At 42.7% G+C, this 21,472-nt stretch overlaps 1 protein-coding gene across 1 annotated transcript; it reads left to right on the forward strand.

Moving 5' to 3' along the window:
• The first annotated feature begins 760 nt into the window (after positions 1-760).
• Positions 761-14,188, forward strand: slc17a6b (solute carrier family 17 member 6b). Its single transcript, XM_086181493.1, has 12 exons — positions 761-1,354; positions 3,123-3,378; positions 4,127-4,245; positions 5,606-5,720; positions 7,182-7,269; positions 7,358-7,444; positions 7,779-7,921; positions 8,028-8,177; positions 8,572-8,704; positions 9,087-9,197; positions 10,226-10,353; positions 11,042-14,188. The coding sequence occupies exons 1-12, from the start codon at positions 1,281-1,283 to the stop codon at positions 11,381-11,383; spliced, it is 1,746 nt and encodes a 581-aa protein (XP_086037619.1). The 5' UTR covers positions 761-1,280; the 3' UTR covers positions 11,384-14,188.
• The last annotated feature ends 7,284 nt before the right edge of the window (positions 14,189-21,472 follow it).

The raw sequence follows: 21,472 nt of genomic DNA on the forward strand, positions 1-21,472 counted from the left end.
CAATAAATAAAGAAGTAACTGTATCCATGGCTTTCTATTCTATTTGTTATTAGTTGTTGCATGACCACCAGGTGGTGCTCAATACCCACGAATGACAAGAAAGACGCTGGTCATGTTCTCCAACATTTGTTGTCTTTAAATCACACGTTTAAAAATATGACTCAATTACAACATTATTATTATTATTATTATTATTATTATTATTATTATTATTATTATTATTATTATTATTATCAGTTGGTTACCAGGGAAACCGTTAACATGATAATCCCATTTCCTATAATAATTAAAAAGATTTTTTCGGGGAAAAAATGAGAAAGAAACAAATCCAAAATGTGTGCGTGCTTCTGTAGGGTGAAGTGGTTGTGAGGGGGATGAAAATGTGGGGGACCCATGAATTATTGATGGATTCCTACGTTGAGGAGAGGACGTTGGAGGGAAGCGCCACTCCCGCTCATCTGGTTTCCATAGCACCGCCTTCGGGAGCTACATCTTCAATATAGGGGGTTATTGTCCTTGTGTGATTTTGTTTTTGTTTTTTGTTTTTTTGCTTTCAATCATGAAATAACAATAAAATATACTTCATAAATCATACATTCCCACCCGTTGAGGTATTGATTGCACTTTACATTTGAATAAATTCCTCTCCTCTTCATGTAAAGGTTTGAGGTATAAGTGAGGGGAAATACTGGTATAAATACATGGAGAAGGTGGATTTGGCCTCGCTGTGCGCTGAGCAGCTGGCCGGATGCGGGACTCGGAGCTGCTGTCGCTGACCTCGGTGCTGAACACGACGTCAGACCAACCTGCGCTCACCACAGGAGACACCATAACCTCACTCCCTCTTTGATTTACCGGGGCAACTCCAAACACCCACTTCTGCTCTCCAAATTATCTCTTTTGTAATATATCCGTTTTTTCTCTCTCGTGCGGATCTCTCTGCGACGCCGGCTATCAATTCCTCTCTTTTTTTCTTTTTTTTTTTTGGCGATGATGGCACTCGGCGCGGCGACAGTGCGCCAGGCAGGAGAGGAGTCGGTGGTGGAGGAAGGCGCGCAGGTCGTTTGATTTCCCTTTCACCAGAGGGTGTTTTCGCTTTAGCACTTTCACTGTGAAAACTAGAGCCGTCAGGTGGATCGTCGCTTCTCTGGACTCATTTAAACCCTAACTTGGCTGGTTATTTTTCCGCGTCACCGCTGCGGTCGGCTATCCTGCGCTTTAACATGACGAACACGCAGTAAATAATACTGAGTAAACAGGCCTGAAAACACCAACTGGATATGGAGTCCGTGAAGATGAAAGCAGCGGCGGGGGTGAAGGAATTTGCGGGGAAGACCCTGGGCCACATGTACAGGTAAGGGCCGATATTTGGGAGGGGATTTCTGGATGTTATTGGCATTTTAGCAGCTGCTGGCGAGAGTTTTTACAACTTACTGGGATCTGTAGTCACGCCTCTAAAAGTGAGAATTATGCAATCAAACTTGCGCGCGCGCGTATGTGTGTGTGTGTGTGTGTGTGTGTGTGAATCTGTATGTGCGTGTGGGTGAGTGTGTGTTGGGGGCGGGGGTTGGTATTGGCAGTTCCTTGGAAGCACATCATCCACGCATCTTGATATACGGGGCCTTCATTCACACGTTATTGTGTTTAAGCTTTTAAAACCAAATTATCTATCAGCACCCGCGTGGATTTACGAGTCTTTTTGTTACTGCTGTGGACAGAATCCGTCTGCAGCCCAGCAAAGGGCCCAGGCCCCACCGTAGGCCCACCGAGGCTACTAACCTCATCTTTCATCCTGTCTCTCAAGTAACTGGGAGGAATTATTTCTATAATTATAATTTCTCAAAACGTGCAGTTAAAATGCAATTACAAGGGAATCGGTGGAGGTTTAAATGTGTATTTGAGAAAAACAAACAAATAACTAAACCGCGGAGGATGTGTGTGTCCTCGGGGATGAATCCGATCTATGATTTCACTCCACTTCTTGATTTTATTTTGCGCTTTAATCAATCAGACTTGCCTTTTTTTTACATTTTAAGAGGCGCTGGGTTTGAATGCTTCTCATTTCTTTTATTATTCACCACAAAAAAGGTGTGGTGAATTAAAGTGACTTTTCTTGGGGGTGCGGGGGGGGGTGAGGGGAAGACTGTGAGGAATACCCTCAGACTGGCGTGTGGGCACTGGAGCTGCTGCTCGGTCCTGTGAATGCTAATGAGTGTAAAAGTGATGCTGCAATGCGGTACGGGGACATATTCACCTTTCCTTTTTTAGGGCTCTTCAGAAACTCATTGTTTCATGTAGTTTTCTCCTCATTTCAAATGGTTGGTGGACTCAGCTCAGTACTGCGGTGCTTATGGTGGAATATCTCATCTCCTGCTGTGAGGAATTATAGGACAGAGGCCTCACACCCGCACAGCCGACAGGTGATGGAGCCTGAAACAGCAACTTGTGTCTTTTCTTAATTCAAATGAAAATCCCAAAATAGTCACATGATCACACGCGTCCATCTCTAATAAAACAAACAAAAAATATGATATGGCCTTCTAGCATAGAGGGGTAATTGTGTTGAATAATTACATTTATAGATGCAGACGCAAACAGACTCAATAAACTCATCCGCAGAGCTGGTGATGTGGTGGGGGTGAAACTGGACTCCTTGGAGCCAGTGATGGAGAGAAGGATGCTTCTGAAACTACGGAGCATCCTGGACAACACCACCCACCCCGTCCATCAGCTCCTGGTCCAACACAGGAGTACACGGACCAACAGACTCAGACCCCCCACCTCAAAAACTGAGCGCCACAGGAGGTCCTTTCTCCCAGTGGCAATAAAACAATACAATACATCTCTCTGATTGCACTGTCAACCATGCATACTCACTGCACTGTCTTCATTCATGTAAATGACCCACTTACTGTAGTTCTTATTTTTGCACACTGCTCTTTTGCACTTGTCTTTTCTGTCATTATGTGCACTATGTGCATAGCCTTGTTCTCTTTCATTCCCTGTTTATTGTTGTTGAGTGGCGCACTGTCAGAACAGAATTTCCCTTAGGAATGAACAAAGTATTCCGATTCCGATTCCGATTCTGATTCTGATATCATTACATACACTCTACCTTGCAGGGTGATAGAGAGGAGACAGAAAACCGGGGAGGTGATCGAGCTGACGGAGGATGGACGGCCTCGGGAGGCCGCGGAGAAGAAGCCCCCGCTCTGCGACTGCAAATGCTTCGGTCTACCGCGCCGCTACATCATCGCCATCATGAGCGGCCTGGGCTTCTGCATCTCCTTCGGTATCCGGTGCAACCTGGGCGTAGCCATAGTGGGCATGGTTAATAACAGCACCGTCCACCACAACGGCAAGATCATCATCAAAGAGGTGTGGCAACAGCAGAGAGAACCCTGACGTAGAGCCCACGTCGAGCGTGCCTCCAGACGCACGAGTCCGGCTTTATCAGAGTGTAAAAAAAAAGAAAAAGAAATTAGTGTTTTTAGTGCTGCTAATGTGTCGCTCTGCCGAGCAAACATAATAGGGTCTTCGCCTGAAGTACCTTCAGGCTCAGGCCCTAAAAAAAAGAAAAAAGAAAATGGATTCCTGGACAGACCCTCTAGTCTGAGTCTAGAGACAGACGTGCACAGTGATACACAATGATTTCCAGTGTCTATCGATCCACCGACAGTGAAATCTTCTTCTTTGAGGCCTTTCATCAGTAAAAACGTGACATGTCTTCTAATTTGTGGCTGTTTATTGCAACAATGGCAAATGTTTTCAAGGTCAAAAAAACTACCATCCTGAAATCAAGGCTGAGTTTTTGTAAAAAGAAAACAAACAAACAAAAAACTATGAATCTGCTTCATCGTCACGGCGTTTCAGCGTTTAGGCCGATTATTCGTATTTATACCTGCAAGTCACTTGAGGAACACGCGCCTTCCTTTGACACATAAACGTCATTGCATCAAAATAAAACGGCACAGGCCCTGGGCCACGTTTTGTATCCTTCCATTCACAAAACGCTCGTTATTATTAAATGATATCGTCCCAGAAGTCCAACGGAGGCCTTTCTGCAGCGTTCAAGGTCGGGATTTGCTCATCTTCATTGTTCTTTTTTTTTCTAATTATTCTCCAGAAAGCAAAATTCAACTGGGATCCAGAGACGGTGGGAATGATCCATGGATCTTTTTTCTGGGGCTACATTGTGACACAAATCCCGGGAGGGTACATATCCTCCAGACTGGCAGCAAACAGGTAGGCGGCTCCCTCCACGAATCTCCATAAATTAAACAGTCGAGTTCACTTGGCTGGGGAACCACTGGCATCCTTTTTTTTTTTTTTTTTTTTTTTTTTAGTAATTTTGCCTTTTAAGATACAGTTGGTGTGTTTCTGTCTCTCCTCATTCCTCCTCCCTCTTCCTTACGCCTCCTTCTATTTAAAGAAATAAACACGAGAGTCTGAGTGGAGTCAATTCAAATTAAGAGCGAATAAAAGTATGAAAGACGCGCAAAATGGGCGTCATGATCATTTGAATGAATTCCGTCTGTATAAAGACAAAACAAGCAGCAGCAACAGCAGCCGGGAGACGAGGAGCTGCAGGAGGCCACCGGGCTGCGGGCCCGCGGCCCCCGGTGTCAGGGCTCTCTGCCACCTGTTAATGAGCTCCCTGGAGGGGGCCCTGGCTAATCTGTCGCTCTCTCGGGGCATGGACGCCAGACCCGTGTATTCAAGCCAGAAGCATTAGTCACACCGGCACTGCCAGTTCAGGATCCCTCCCTCCTGATATTCAACCCGCGGTCATAAAAACGAACATTCGTTCGATTGGTTAGCAAACGGCGGGAGAAATAATGGGCGCAGATTTTAATACCAACTCTTAAATATTTAATGAATAATACGATCGATGTATCGTTGTGGCCTGATTAACGTCCAGTTTCCAATCTATCTATTGTCTGCTCCGCCCTGTTGATTGACACGCGGACGTAATCGCATCAATAGACTCGTGCCCAAACGTGACCCAACCGGATTAGGGTTTGCCCCCCACGCGCAGATGCAAGGGGCGGGAGCAGGTGACTGAAATGAGGGAAACGTCCCGGTGGTGTTATTGATGGCTTCCCCCGCTCCTTAATTATTTGCACGTGCTCAGATACACTGAATAATAACCACAAATCCAGAGGACACAGGTTCGATACCTGCAGGGGACAACGGGAATAAAAAGGCTGCTGGCGTTGAAACGGAACCGAGTCACTCTTCACGCGCAATTTCGTCACCGCCACTTGAGCGGGTTGATTTAGCAGTGAGACGCGTCAACCCGAAAGGCGACTGATCGTTGTTGCGTAAAATATGCATCACCGTGACGTCATCTGCAGAGACCCAATCAACGCAGAGCACGCGAAATACATTTTTCAGGTGAAATTCCCTATGTTTCATCATCGTTTTGTATGATATCTGATATTTGTGGGTAAAAAATATATATCTAAGAAAAACCTCTAGTCTTAGGAAGGAGAATTGTACAATCTGTTCACGCTATATTATCACATGATTATTGGAAATGATTATGAGAAGATTTTCTGTTACCGAAATAGAGGTTTATTCAAATAAATGTGATTACTTTCAGGGTGTTCGGAGCAGCCATTGTTCTCACCTCTACGCTCAACATGTTCATCCCCTCGGCTGCCCGCGTCCACTATGGGTGTGTCATCTTTGTCAGGATATTACAAGGCCTGGTGGAGGTAAGAGCATCTTTGGATGAACTAGGAATAAAAGCTAAAGTCTGCTTATAAATAGCTGCAGCTTTGACATAATCCACAAGCACTTATAATCTTTTTTTTTCCCCACGAAAGCAAAGCAAAGAAGGTAAAGTGCTGTAGATCCTCAGCTTCCGGGAATGTGAGATGGACTGTATTGATCCAGACCACTACAGCTGAGGGTTTGTGGGATGACACAGATCCTAGTTAGGATCTTCTATTCACAACAGTGGAGTGTAGATAGACGAAAAGGGCCATGCTGACATGCAGAGTCTTCAATGTAGTGAAATACAACACCAATACTGGCCAGCTGTGTTTAATGGTGATGGAAAATATCATTGTTGTAAACAAATAAAAGAGGAAGCCAGTAAAAGCTGTAAATAATACACAATAAAGCCTGACGATATAGTAAACATGATTGGGCCTTTTCGTAAAATGTTCTTCTGCACAGCTTTGCAGGCAGATAGGAAGTGAAGCCTGATGGTTAGATGCTAAGTCCTTCTTCCTGAAGTCGATTTTGTACCTTTTTTATAATATAATCTTTGCAAGCTTGAGTGATTGACAGTAATGATATAAATCCATTAGCATGATGTTACAAATAGACACCAGGCTTTTCTTCCCTTCTGTAAAACTGAACTGAGGTTTAAAAAAATCCTTACAAATTTGTGCAAAAGAATATTTCATAAATGAGGCCCAGATTGTTTTTAACAAGGCAAACATGTCTGAGAGATGTTGCTTCATCTTGTTTTAATGTTTTTGAACTAATCTTATCAGATGATGAGCATCATTAAACAACATATAACACAGATTTTGTCTTTAACATGCTATGCATCTTACTTGATAATAGGCTCAGAAAATGTAAAATGTATTATCCTGTCCACTTGAAAAAGTGAGAATGTGCCTCCTTTTTTTCTTTTTACATCTTTTAGTATTCACTTATTTGCTTTTAGGTTTAGATCTCCATTGGTCAATTGCACAACCTTCTCCAATACATTACTATTATCTCTGATTTTCCCCTCTTCGACTGGGTAGAACACTGCTCTCCTCACAAAGTGTGTAAAGGTTGTGTTTTACATCTGCTCAGTTTGTTCAAATTAGCGGCTGATGAGCGTTTAATAGCTGCTTAGCTGCTTTGCTCCATGGACAGTTCATTGTGTAATTTGTTCATGTTAATTACGATGGTGGAGATGTTAATTTGTTGTTTTTTTTTCAAGTTACCATCATTGGTTTAGGGTCATATCAAAAGGACAGCATTACACCTCCCACAGAACACAGCAAATGCTTACTGCCCTTACTATTGGTTTTAACTGATGTCTTAAAAACTATCTCTTCATATTAATAACATCAAGTCTCCTTAATGTGTCCTCTTGTACTAACACACTTTTTGTCTTCCAGCTTTTGCTAGCTGCTTTTCTCTAACATAAATGGATGCTATGTGTTGTGTAGGGTGTCACCTACCCTGCCTGTCACGGTATCTGGAGCAAGTGGGCTCCTCCTCTTGAAAGGAGTCGTCTGGCCACCATCTCCTTCTGTGGTGAGTGTTTGTTCCTAATAAGACTGGGATTTACAGCATGGAATCAAAATGGATTCTAAAAGGTTGTTGAACATTTTGTCTGACTCAGGCTCGTATGCTGGTGCTGTGATCGCGATGCCTCTGGCTGGGATCCTGGTCCAGTATACAGGCTGGTCCTCCGTGTTCTACGTCTACGGTACTATTGATTGTTTTATCAGCAGGTTTATATGTTAGAAAATGACAGAACACTCTGATAAGAGGTTGGGAAATAGCTTTAGAAATATTGTATTATATTATAAACAGTTTGGTTGTCCAATGAAAAGTCAAATGGATTTACCAGCCAGACTGTGCATTGATTTTCTCCCCCAGTGTGTCAATAAATAACCCCCTGCCTTCTCTCTGGACTGGATACAGTTAGCTGCCCTGTCTGGGTGTTATCCTCTCAGGCATTTTGGAAAGATCAGGCTGCCAAATACTGTGTCACTGCTGAGGTCAATTCATCTGATATGGTATCTGTCTGTGATACGCAGGATGCTTTGGCATCTTCTGGTACATGTTCTGGATCTTGGTGTCTTATGAGAGTCCCGCTGAACATCCGTCCATCACTGATGAGGAACGCTGCTACATCGAGGAGAGCATTGGAGAGAGTGCCATGCTAATGGGTCCTGCTGAGGTGAGGACATCGTTAACCGCTACTTCACTTCAAAATGCTTTTTTTCACATATTCCAATCAAGAAAAATGAAGGAAGTAACACATGTATTGCTCTGATCCTCAACAGAAATTCAAGACCCCCTGGAGGAAGTTCTTCACCTCCATGCCTGTCTATGCAATCATCGTGGCCAACTTCTGCAGGAGCTGGACTTTTTACCTGCTGCTCATCAGCCAGCCTGCTTACTTCGAGGAGGTGTTTGGCTTTGAGATAAGTAAGGTGAGTCCAAACAATGAGCAACTGGAAGTGCGACCACTTTTGGTGAATGTAAATATGACCCTTTGCTCTTGCACTAAATCATTAGCAAAGTCAAAATCAATTCAACTTTATCGCACAACCTGATTCATTATGTAACACGGCAAAAGCAGTTCACACACGATATAAATGTTTTGAAACGTGGCACATTTAAATAAAAGAAACAGTTATAATAGACATCCGTAGGTTCATTCTCAATTATCCAGGTGATATAACATTAAAAAGAACAACCGATGACTGATTTTCGATACATTTTCAATAAAATCTCTATCAGTTTTGACTCTACTTACTTTGGTACAACACTTATACAGCCTGAAATCAAACAGCCGATATGGTTGATTTTCCCCTGTGCTCATAGGTTGGTATACTGTCCGCCCTGCCTCATTTGGTGATGACCATTATTGTGCCCATCGGCGGCCAGCTGGCTGACTACCTGCGCAGCAAGAACATCCTGTCAACAACCACTGTCAGAAAAATCATGAACTGTGGAGGTGAGAAGTCTGGGCTGAGGATGAAGCATCAGTTTTCACACCTGTCCCTGCACAGCTACAGGGTGTTACTGTCTCAGATACACACTGGTCTTTCTGGTTTGCTCATTACTGCATATATAGATATATATTTTAGAAAAAAATCTATGTGTGTACCCAAGTTGCCTCACTGAGCATTGATTTCATATCTGTCACCGATGTAATCAAGTGCACACCATGTATCTTGCTTAATTTAATTGGTACTGTGATGGCCAGCAGCCTGTGGGCTTTGTGTGTGTGTGTGTGTGTGTGTGTGTGTGTGAGAGAGAGAGAGAGAGAGAGAGAGAGAGAGAGAGAGAGAGAGAGCGAGAGAGAGAGAGTGTAACCCGCTGTTTTTCTCTGTTAGGATTTGGCATGGAGGCCACGTTACTGCTGGTGGTAGGATATTCCCACAGTAAAGGGGTGGCGATCTCCTTCCTGGTGCTGGCAGTGGGCTTCAGTGGATTTGCTATATCAGGTTAGTAGAAGCAAGACACACTTTCAATCTCTGGGAGCCGGGATCTAATTTTGAGAGAATAAAACTGTCATCAAAAAAAAAAAAGACCAGATGCAAGCGTCATATAGTGGCCTAATTTTATATGTAGGTGACAGATATGTTCTAGGGATGCAGTAAATATGACAGGGCAAAGAAGGAAATCGGATTTCTCACAGATGTTATCAACAAATCTTTGTGTGTATCGATCATCTGCAGGATCATGGAAACAATGATTAATTTATCTGTTTAAATGTGTAATGCTAAAAATACAGTCAACATTGTTGCACTGCTGTAAAAGTAGTATCTTCTCAAAATCCTCCATCAAAGTGTTCCTTGTTTTTTTCCCCCTGCGTTCTGTCACGACCCCAGGTGCCAAGTAGCTAGTCACAGGCAGAGTCAGGGTGTGGGTGGATCTTCTGGGGATGCCCCCAGTCTCTTCCTTCATGGTTGAAAAATAAAAAACACTCTTTAGCACCCAATATGTTGTCTCAAAAAATCTCACCCCACACCCATGGGTGCTGCACAAACTATCAATACAGGGTGCAGTAGAGCAAATTACACGTGCCTGAACTGATGTTCATCGCATCAATTTTCTTGTCCGATTTTTTTTTTGGAAAATTTCCATCATAATTTCCTGTTTTACTTAAAAGATTTGAATGTTTTGCATATTTACACAAATAAACCTGTCAGACCTTCTCAGTCATAAAATCATCTGATCTCCTCATGCTTAGTTACGGAGGATGCAGAGGTCTGTGACTGTGGACAGAATTGGATTCCTGCCCTGTTGTTCCTCAGCCTTCTCCTGGCATCTTTAATAATTCAGTGCTAGCTGTCCCAGGGGATTCGCCAGGCAGGCAGGCAGGCAGCGTGCAGCAACCGGCGAGGACGCTCATTCAGCCAGTCAGAATGGGGGAGAGGGAGGCTATGTGGCCTCTTCCTGAAACAAGATGGTCACCATTTATGCTGTGATGTCAGCCATATAACTATGTCTATTTTTATTTTTTAAACAGGCTTCAATGTCAATCACCTGGATATCGCTCCCCGCTATGCCAGCATCCTCATGGGCATCTCTAATGGAGTGGGAACCCTGTCCGGGATGGTATGTCCACTGATTGTTGGCGCTATGACAAAAAACAAGGTAAGAGCTTTTGCCACCAAACGTGGCATTAAATTAAATCCTTCCAAAAGGGTCAAATGTAGAAATGATCAGCTCTTTAGCCTCTGAAGGCAATTGAAAGTTGAAAGTTTATGGGGGTAGACGACATTAAAAAGTTTTAGAACCATCATACTGTATATAAGACTTTAAAATATGATTTCAGAAAAGGCAAAAGGCATATTGCAGTGTTTTCTTTTCCTGGAAGTGGCTGTAGTTTTACTGGAGGACCAAAAAGAGAGGCATATGAGGTGGAGCAGGTAAAATGAAAACTTCATCGAAACCCAGCGAAAGTTCAAGGAGGCAATAAGAGTCCAAGGGGCTGAGCAGGGCAAGCAGTCGTCTGTGGAGTGGACAGAAAGACGAGGGTCTCTTGGGTACAGAGAGGAAGAAATGTAAGAGCAAGGAACAGGAGAATGACTCGGAAACAACTCAGACCTGAGTAACAGAGCAGGACAGAGGTGTCGACCGGCCCCTGCACCCACACCACAGACACGGGAGAGACACGTGAGGGAAAAGGGAGGAAGCACGATAGCAGTGAAGGGCCATGACAAACATTTGATGATATCACTTTAAAGATGGCTGCCCAGGCAGGATCTGTTGATAATGACCACTTCTCTGGCAGGCTCCGGCTTGTTAAATCCTTAACAAACAACACCCTGTCTTCCGTCAGAGTCGAGAGGAGTGGCAGTACGTGTTCCTGATTGCCTCCATGGTGCATTACGGAGGCGTAGTGTTCTACGGGATCTTTGCTTCAGGAGAGAAGCAGCCGTGGGCCGACCCTGAACTGACCAGCGAGGAGAAGTGTGGCTTCATCGAGGAGGACGAGCTGGCAGAAGAGACGGGTGACATCACTCAGAATTACGGTGCTTACGGTGGGACCGCTAAGTCATACGGTGCCACTACGCAGGTGAACGGTGGCTGGGCTACCGGCTGGGAGAAGACAGAGCAGTACGTCCAAGAAGAAGCACAGGGAGGAGGCTATGGATACAGGCAGGATGAGGGCTACTCTTAGACCAAATACAAATCACATAAGTAGACTTATTTCCTTGAGTGTGCAGTTTAGTCATAAAAAAATATCAACAAATGAGAAACAAGAAAAACTACAATCCAATGTTGTATTGTTTGCACAAATTCTAAAGAAAATAAAAAATATCAAGTTAATGTAAAAACTACTAAAATATATAAAAATAATTAATAGAGGTGTAACACAATTGGCAGTCTGTAAATGTATTATTATGCATATGGATAATAGAGATATTTATTTAGAGTGGAACTGTGTTTAAACGTGAACATTTTCATACCATCAGCTGAGGCCTGCAGGGTTACAGAGGAGCAACCCATCCCAGCCGATCCTTTATTTATCTGATTAACTGGTTCTTGTTACAGTAAAATGTCCAATAACGAGCCAGCCGTTACAGAGTATACACACGTCCCCGCACAGCTTTGTTAACTGACACTGTCCATAGAGATTGTACCGTATTGCCCCTGAATGCACTCAGAGTAGTCTGTCCTTCTAATGCACAACACCATTGTTTTCCCACCGGCTTCTCTGTGTGTGAACATAAACGTGACCTGGTGTAGAGATTTAATGAGTGACATAATGACTTGTGATTGCTTACGCTGCGTAAAAGGTGGACGTGTCTCTCTCTAATGTTTGTTGTGTGTGATCCATTTTGTAACATGGTGCCTCTGCAGAGGAGAGCTGGCCGTTAGCAAACCAACATCACAGCGATGAACTGCAGGAGTGAGGGAATCGTCACAATTAAACTTCACCGACAACCTGATAGCACAAGGAATAAAACACATATAAGAACTAGAGGACACTTGGAGAGCTAGTACTTCTCCCAGGGTGACCTCAGCCAAACCCAGTGGAAAAAAAAAAAAGCCAGTTCAATCTAAGATAAACAAATCTGCCTCAGTTTTTTTGGCTCATGCTACTCGCCTCCAACAAGTTTAGTGAAAATCAGCCTTACACTTAGTTTGTTTTTTTGCTGATCACAAAACCTCCCGGATGGAGTTATTAACTCTAAGGTCAGTAAGAGTTTGCAGATTTATTAAAGACAAAGAGATTCGTGGTCATGCAGGAGTCATTGAAGGGTTTGTGCAATGCAGAGACTGTTTTAAAGTACAAATTAGCCCGTCAGTATCAGTCAGCACAAAAATACTGTAGGAGGATAAAAGATTTCAAGTAAGTATAAAGTTATAGAGGGTGAGTTTCAGATATTACACAACATGATGGATGGAAGATGAAGCGAACATTAGTGAACTCTGAAGAGTATTGGGACATTTATTATAGATATCAATATTTAAGATGAAATCCAGTAAAACAGAAGTTGTATATGGCAGGAGAAGGGTGATCCCAAATATGTGCAATTTGTCCATTTCTTATTGCAGAATGAGACATTTGATTGATTGGAGTTGTGTCTGGTATTGAAAAACGTGTTTCAGACTCCTGAATATCAAGAAGCAGACATGGTCCAACTCTGGAATCAGTTTCATCCTCACATACTCGCACTTGTGCTGTCAAGATCTAAAGGGGCCAACTTTGTTGAATTCCTCACTTGTCATCTATATGGACCATACTGTGTGTCGGCGTTTCACGATATAGATGTGTGTGGATGTGTATTTATGCATGGAACAAAGTGAAACATTTGTAGTATGACTTTTTATATTTTATTTGATCCATTTTCAAATGTATTTGTCCTTGTCTCAGAAACTGTTACTGATGCTTCAATTTCTTTGCACAATTAACCAAAGGTGAAGAGCTGAGCTGGGTTTTAGCTGGAGGTTGTTTTTTTTTTTAAACCAGTAAAGGTCTGTACGCTGACCCCCCACCCAGCCAGCGTGCAAGCGGCATCGAACATTACTCAGTGTACAAAGCAATAAATCCATAGTAACAGTTCTAGTCAGACGTCACGCACCATCAACAGTCATTATGTAACTGTTTTTTATGCATTTGTTCAAACGTCGTGTTTTTTGTGATAACGTGGAAAATGAACACACATACTTGTAAAGATAAAAAAAACAACAATGAAATATATGTATAAAATATAGTAATAGAGTCCAGCACAAACGTCTTTGACAGCATAAAGATGCAAAGGGTTTGTGACGGGGCTGCTCACCAGATGAGAATGATACAACGAGCTCTGTTGAAAGCGGATGCTCTTCTTCTTCTTCTTCTTCTTCAGTTTTTGTTTTCGGTGTGGTCCTTAAGGACTGTGTACAGCTGTGTTCTTCCTCTCTGTCTGTCTGTCTGTCTCTCTCTCTCTCTTGCTCTCTCATTCTCAGTTTTTAGTTGGATTGATGCTCATCAAGTGGCTGGACCTCTGTCGTCTCTACTGAACCACGTGTGTCCCTCCCTCTGTCCTCCCTCTCCTGATTTCATTTCATTACCCGATATTCCTCCACAAGGATGAAACCTGATTCTACATTAACAAAAATGACAAATGTTTGATCTGAAGTAGTAAAAGTTTCCTGTTTTTGTGCCTCTGAAGTTAAAGTGTGATTCTACTGTATGGCTTCTGTTGCCTTGTTCATTGAGAGGTGATGTCCAAATGAAATACTCTACATCTTTTTTTGATAAAAAAAACAAAACAAAGTAAACCAATCTCTGTGTGTCCCGTGTTTGTATTGACCACCACACACTTTTTTTTGTGTGTGCCTTTTATCCAGTTTACATTTGAATTGAACTTGACAGCTACCTAGCAGATCGTCTTAACATTCACCTCATGGAGGCAAAACATATGATCTGGCCAAGAAAAAAAAACATACCGCATACTTTTAAGTTCTGGTATTTTCAGAATACTGCATGGCCAACATTATATCACCTCTTGACTCTGCTGGTCCAGAAAATCTACAGTCATATGATGATTATCAGCAAATATGAAAGTTGGAAATTAAATCCTTGGTGGACCTTATGATGCCAGCAGGGGCGTGGATAAAACCTTCCTGCAAGCTTCATTAGTAGCTGTTCAGCAGCTTTTAATTGTAATACTCCATCTTCCTGAGCAGATGTAGTTGACCTGGTTGTGTTTTGTGGACTTTCCATGCTATTTAGCAAGAGAACTTGCTCAGAAAATGTGCATGAATAAAGAAACATTTTAATTAAGAGTGGACAAACTTCTGCAGAGGATCATCTGGAGCAGTTTACTGTATATATGTTTTAAACTTTTACTTATTTCAAGTACTCAAAGCTTCAAACCAACAACAAAACCTGGTGTGGTGACTTCTGGGCTTCAAGGTGTTTTTTTTTTCTCTTTGTGGGGAAGCTCAGATAAACAACGCTATTCTACATTTAATGGGCTGCTTATATTCAGGATGTAATGATGGCTAATGTCACATGATTGATTCATGTGACTGGTCGGTCCTGCTGTTATATAAGGTCTGTCACAGATGATGCTGTGTAATTTCAGTAACATGTATATCATATTTCTGCCATCAGACAAGTTGATTCCTACAAATGAACGAAGAGAGATGAACAGGATGTCGTTTAGTGATGTGGGATCATTCGGTTTGTATTTACTGTGAGGTTTTCAACAGGGAGCTCTAGCTGCTTCTCCAAGGCCATAGGAAGTGCAGAGTTAATGGCTGCCCTCCTTTGCCTGTTTGTGAAATCAATGGGGTCATTCCCTAGTGGTCGGCTGGACCTATTGACTGTTCTAACCTCTTAATGGAGATGAGAGGGAGGAGGAGCGCTTATTGAGCTATTTGGGAGTGTTATTTCGACAAAGGAGCCGACCCCTTTCCTCCACCAACACAGCTCTCACACACACAGGAGATACCAAAGACACACCGGAATTCTTCTTCTGCATTATCGTCATCCGTGTCTGTCTGATTATCAACTCAAAGACAAGACTCAACTGCCTTTCATGAAATAAAGCGACCAGTAACAGAAAATTACAATGAAACAGGTCATTAATTCCAAAAGAAAAAGGCAAAAAGAAATTCTCTTTATGTCTGATGTATCTTTCATACTTATTAGTAAAAAAAATGTGATCTTATCAAGAATTTCTTGATGTCTCCCACTTCTCTATGAAGTCCATGTCCGTGTCTGACTTTTGGGGAGAGATCAGCCACCAAATTATCGGTGATGTCATGGATCATGCCTGTTTAAGTCAGACAGTCACTGAGCACAGAGCAGATTTACTCTTTCACTAATGAATGTTAAAACAGTCCTCCACTGTCAAACTCTGCAGATACAAGATTCTACACAGTGAAGCTCAGACATTCAGTAGAAAAGAAAAAGGACAAAAACACACTTATGACTGGAGGGAGACTTTAATGTAACTCATTCCAACTTGTATAATGAGCCAAAATCAGTTTAACGTAAAAAGTTTTTTGTTCTAAGATGCAAGTAGTCATTCTTATCTAAGATGTCTCCTTCTTTGACCTCTCTCAATGTCACACTTCAATAACTTGCATACTGGAACACGATTGGCTTCTGGGACGGTCGTGATGTCACAAATCCTGCTTGTACATTCCTGTCATAAACTCAGATTTGAACCAAGGACAGAGACTGAAAACGGACAAGTTTAGCATCTATCTTCTAGAGTCAGATTCCTCTCAAAGATCCTGCTCCAAAAGTAAATGTCAACAACACATTTTTGACAGAAAGGTATTTGTGTTCAAAAATATTTGACACAAATATTAAAAGACACAAATAGAGTAATGAATGTTTGTCTAATGCAATCGATACCATCATAAAAAATATGTACTCTGGCTGTCTGTTCATGTCTGCTAAATTTCTATTTTGAGATTTGTTATTTCTGCTCTGTGTAGTACAGCACTGGTGAGACAAAATTCAGGGCCCCTTCTCTTTTCTAACACTGCTGACGTCAAACAAATCAGGAGCTTTTGAAATCCCAAGGTGACACAGAGATCAGGGTTTGATTGATGTGCAACGTCTGGATCAGGTGATATTAAAAACATGCTCTCTATTCTGTGTGTGTGTGTGTGTGTGTGTGTGTGTGTGTGTGTGTGTGTGTGTGTGTGACCTCAGCTCATTGCATTTGTTAATTTGACAGGCTCAATAAATGTGTCACCAGTGACCCTAAGTGGTATTTTCTCACAATCAACCAGCCAGAACCGTCATCCTGTCCTGGTGCAAGCAAGGGAGGTGACCCATAACCCTCTGTGACTGTCAATCCACTTATAACACAAACCTTACCCCCCCAGCCCCACCCCAACCCAACCCACCCAGCTTCATGGATATCTTGATAAACAGTTGAAAAAAAAAAAAAAAGAAGCTTTGCTGTCTGTGTATAAATGGAAGTGTCTGTGCTGGTGTGTGACGCCATCCTGCCTATATTTAAATGTTTGCTTGGTTTTGAGAAGTTTTCATATTCGTAGGCATCGCATAGACAAATATAGAATGTAGGTGTCTGACAGCACGAATGCTAAATTGAGGGATGGCGTGCACATATGTTCAGCGTCTTAAATGGCTGCTCAGATGTGGGTGGGGGGCAGGTGTTTCCATTGCCTCAAGGGAGCTAAGGGTGTGTGTGTGTGTGTGTGTGTGTGTGTGTGTGTGTGTGTGTGTGTGTGTGTGTGTGTGTGTGTGTGTGTGTCTGTGTGTGTGTGTCTGTGTGTGTCTGTGTGAGGAGTGGAAGTAGATCACTACTAAAATCACTCTTTAATGACTTGAGGGTTGTGCTCATGTTGTGCTTGAGCCCAATATGGCTCATAAATAAGCCCCTGATTTGCACACTGCAGCGCCTCCAGCACCTCTGAGCCATTCAGAGGATGATGAGAAAGTAAATGGCGTCAGAGAGGATATCGACTCAAACCCCAGCAGGACAAATGACAAATATTTAAATCATTAATGATTGATAGGATATTACTCCTCCCTCTTGCAACTTTATTAATTACCAACAGAATTATATGAGTTGCTTCATTTAAGATATCTTTGTTTCGGGTTAGCCAGTTGTATTGTTCTTTCTCAGTGCACACGTGAGCTGTCTATGCTGCTGTGTGAAGTAACACCACCATGGGCGTGTCCACCACGTAGAGATGCAGGAGTCAGATAAAATACAGCATGGCATCATGGAATGGCAGACCTTAAATCAGCCTGTTCTATACATCCCACTTCTACATGCTTGCTGGATCCACAGCGATTGGCTTGGAAAGCAGCAGCAGGATCCTCCTCCTGCACGAGTCAGGAAGCATGATTGAATGCACATGCCAAACCAGCTGGTATATATTTAGCTGCCCCCCCCCCCCAACTCCCTCCCTATCCGCTCCTCATACGCAGTTTCCTCATGCCACCTTGTCAGGAAGTGCGTCATAGCCTCGTCAAGGGGGAGACTCTGGGGTGAGGTACTCTAATATTAGGAAGTCAGAAACTCTCATTCATCAAGCCCCCTTCAAGATCACACACAGAAAGACACTTAAAGCACATGATGCAACATTTTGCGAGTGTACCTGAAAGAGTGTGCGCAGCGTCCACGTGGAGACAGAATGTCTTTTTCATAATCTTGTCTTTTTTTGTCCTCTAGTTTCCCCCCTCAGTCATGCAGATGACTCTCTAGAAGATGAATCACAAGCACACAGTTGATCTAAAATACTTGAAGGAAGCGGCTGGTTCTTTCACAAGTTCCTCCATCATCCTCCATTCTTGTCTGGAGGGGTGCAAGGACCAAATCTGGGAATGAGTCATTGATGACTTTTCTAAAGATCTTCAGCATTTTTCACCTTTGGGTCTAAAAACATTGCAATCACCTAATGGAAACTGTGTTTGGGCAACAAGAAATGACTTGTTGCTATTCTTTTCTCTTCCTTGAAATGTTTGGCAGTTAAACATTAGGATACAGACAAAAACCAAAAACAGTTCAGCAGTTCAAGTAGATGTCCTACTGAAGATACAGAACAGAAGGGGGGTTCTTCATTAATGCAGCTAAGGCACCTGTGTGTGTGCCTCTAATGCCCTGTCACCAGATGGGAGCCAAGGGTGTATGTGTGTGTGTGTGTGTGTGTGTGTGTGTGTGTGTGTGTGTGTGTGTGTGAGTGCGTGCATGCGTGCGTGCGTGTGTGTGCGTGTGTAGTGTTTGGGGAGGGGGTATTTCCCAAATCCAGGCATCAGGCCTCCTTTTGTCCTCTTGCCTGATGGCTTCACGGTGGGGCGACACACACACACACACACACTCATTCACTCTTTCTCTCTCTCTCTCTCTCTCTCTCTCTCTCTCTCACACACACACACACACACATCTCTCACTCTCTCACACACACACACACGCACACTAAATCTCATTAAAAAGTGAGAGATGGGGGAAGCGCTTTCTTGTCTAATGGGGTCGGAGGAAATACAAACAACAAAATGCATTAAAAAATGTATTATTAATATTGACTTACAGTATTATTTGACATTGCATTTCTGAATAGTCCTCATACAGTTATCATATGTATACAAGTACATATAAATAAGTACAAAATGTACAAAAATGTTCACCTACAGTATAATCATGTTGACTTACATCACTCGCACTCAAACACACAGCCTATATAGTTTATAGGTTTCACACAACCACCAAGACTTGTCCATCTGAGTTCATTAACATCTGATAGAGCGTGAGAGAGATGCGATCACCGCCTGCCCTTTTGTTCTGTTTGCAGACACTGCTCTGCACACACTACCTGCTGCAACAGCATACTCCGTGATAAATCAATTTTCTTCAAATATCACTTGATAACAACAACCCTGACAGCTGTTAGCTGAAAAAAAAACTCAGCAAGCCTATTATACTCACATGTTTAACAATCTGCCATAATTGCAGGTGTGAACGTCATGACACCAAGCTCCTACTGACACCCTGCAATTTACCCATTAAGGTTGGAAATTGCAATACAATTGCAGGCCAATTACTTCCTATCAACAGTGGCAGCCACACATGTGCTATGCAACTGAAAACTATACAGTCAATCTTTTCTCTCATCATTATGGACTTCCTGTCGTCATTTCTAATGAGAAGTGAACAGTACACATTTGCCCCCAGCTAATGGATTTTGTTTTGTGTTATTGCAGTGATAAAATATAGATGAACTGTGCCTTTAAGAGCTGAGCCTGTGAGAGCCGACACCTTGGGACGAGTGTGTGGGAGAGAAGCAATGGGCAATAAACAAATCAGTCCAAACACACAGGAGACGCTGCCTCTGCCATTTGATTTGGAGAGGCGATGAAGAAAATGTGCAGCTTCATATTTCACGTGAAAACACAAGAGCTCAGCGACAAATTCTGTTTGTTCCATCCTGACTGATCACATTGTATTTTTCACTGATTAATTCGTAATAAAAAGTAGGGGTCTAAAATCCAGTTATTTAATTCCTTTCTTCTCTGCTTGTTGTTGGCAAAACAACCATGCAAATATCTTTGGAGCAGTTGACTGACACTCATCTTGATGAAATATTCTGATACTGCTGCTACACCCGTCCATCATATCTTAACTCTTTTACTGAAATGCACCGTAGGATGTTTTATTGATGCCAGATGATGTTAAATCTATGGAAATATAGAAACATCCACAAAGGCTCTACCTCCAGGATCACTCTCATGACCACACAACAGTCTTGAGTGAGCCGAGTGCCGCTACAGAAGAGAATCTGATGAACAGGATAAGATAATGTCATGATCTTCCTTTCGTCATATCAGCCTCCTTTGTTATCAGCTCTCTCGCTCTCCCTCCCTGCCGCTGTCCCTCGCTCTGTCACCGCTGCTGCATGGTGACTCAGACACTGCAGAGACGCTACATCTGAATGATGTATCGGATGAGTCACACACAGATTGGACACTGTCCATATTGGAAAAGTTTTGCAGGTACAAAAGCGATATGGCTAAACACACACGGACACACAAAGATAAGCTGCTACACGCATGTTCTCTGATACGCCTAAAACCCTGTCAGAGAGCTGCCATGATCGACGTACCAAACAAAGCTTCTTTCCAGGCTCCTCTGCACCTCCTTACTAAACACACAAGCTGGTTTTAATGGTGTTGTCTTCACACTGGTTTGACCACTGCTACGCAATACACACACAGTCAATCTGTCAATCCGCTGCTCCACAGTGGAGGCAAGATTTCTGCTCATTCCCTCACTCTTGCTGTCCATCTGTCAATCACCCCCTCCTCCCCTCCGTTTTAAAAAGTTACCCGAAGAAAGGTTCTACTGCAAGTCTTCAACAGGTATCGTCTGCAGGTCAACCTAAATTCATCACACCTGCATGACCAGAAAGAATAAAAGCGTTAGGAGGGACTGATGGCAGATCCCTCACCACTGAATGTTCTACAGAGTTGCGCTGACCCCAGGGAGGTGAGCGAGGACGTTGTCATAGCGAGACATCTTGTCATTAAGGGACTTACCTTGGATGCACTGTGATCATTAAAATTGTGATATTGAGGAACTGACGTTAGACGGTGTCTATTTTAGAAATTCAGTAACAATGCCATTTTTGTCAAGGCTTAGTGACATCATGATGACAGGAAAGGTGGCATTGACGTTAAATTCCACTGTGGACGAAAGAAAGAAAATGACTCTAAAATTAAATTACTTGATAAAGCTCACTCAAATCTGTCTTAATGTCCTTTTACTGTTCTATGTTTGTTTTTCATGGGCGTGGTAGATATGTGTGTGTGTAGCTGTGTGTGTGTGTGCGTTTGCGTGTGTGTCCGTTTGCATGTGTATTTGTGCATTTTTATGCATTTTCTATCAATTAACGTGCACCCACATGCACTATTTGTGTGTGTATCCTTGCACATTTTTTTTTCTCTCTCTGTATCTTTTGTCCGTGTTTCAAAAACTGACATGAGTTGCTATGGAGACCGCCTGGGATACTTGTGCTAAGAGGAAGTGGCAAAAGAAAGAAATATGGTTGTCAGGAGACACTCTAGGACTGCGTGTGTGTGTGTGTGTGTGTGTGTGTGTGTGTGTGTGTGTGTGTGTGTGTGTGTGTGTGTGTGTGTATGTGTGTGTGTGTGTGGGTGGGTGGAAGGGGGCTCAAGGTTCAGGTGTTGGTTTTTCTACAGTGGAGGATATTCATATTAATTTCCATTATAATACTTCAACTAAATCTAAAAAAAAAAGAGACATTCTTCCACCTTTCTGCTAAATTA

The sequence above is a fragment of the Aulostomus chinensis genome, chromosome 2, assembly GCF_037954235.1.
Source record: "Aulostomus chinensis isolate RoL2024-O1b breed Wild chromosome 2, RoL_Achi_v1.0, whole genome shotgun sequence".
In the NCBI taxonomy this organism is placed as follows: domain Eukaryota; kingdom Metazoa; phylum Chordata; class Actinopteri; order Syngnathiformes; family Aulostomidae; genus Aulostomus; species Aulostomus chinensis.

Bases quoted from the DNA above. Each gene is read 5' to 3' on its own strand.
- slc17a6b (XM_086181493.1), top strand. From the start codon at position 1,281: ATGGAGTCCGTGAAGATGAAAGCAGCGGCGGGGGTGAAGGAATTTGCG. The intron at 4,246-5,605 runs GTAGGCGGCTCC...GATTACTTTCAG, and splicing joins TCCAGACTGGCAGCAAACAG to GGTGTTCGGAGCAGCCATTG. The intron at 7,270-7,357 runs GTGAGTGTTTGT...TGTCTGACTCAG, and splicing joins GGCCACCATCTCCTTCTGTG to GCTCGTATGCTGGTGCTGTG.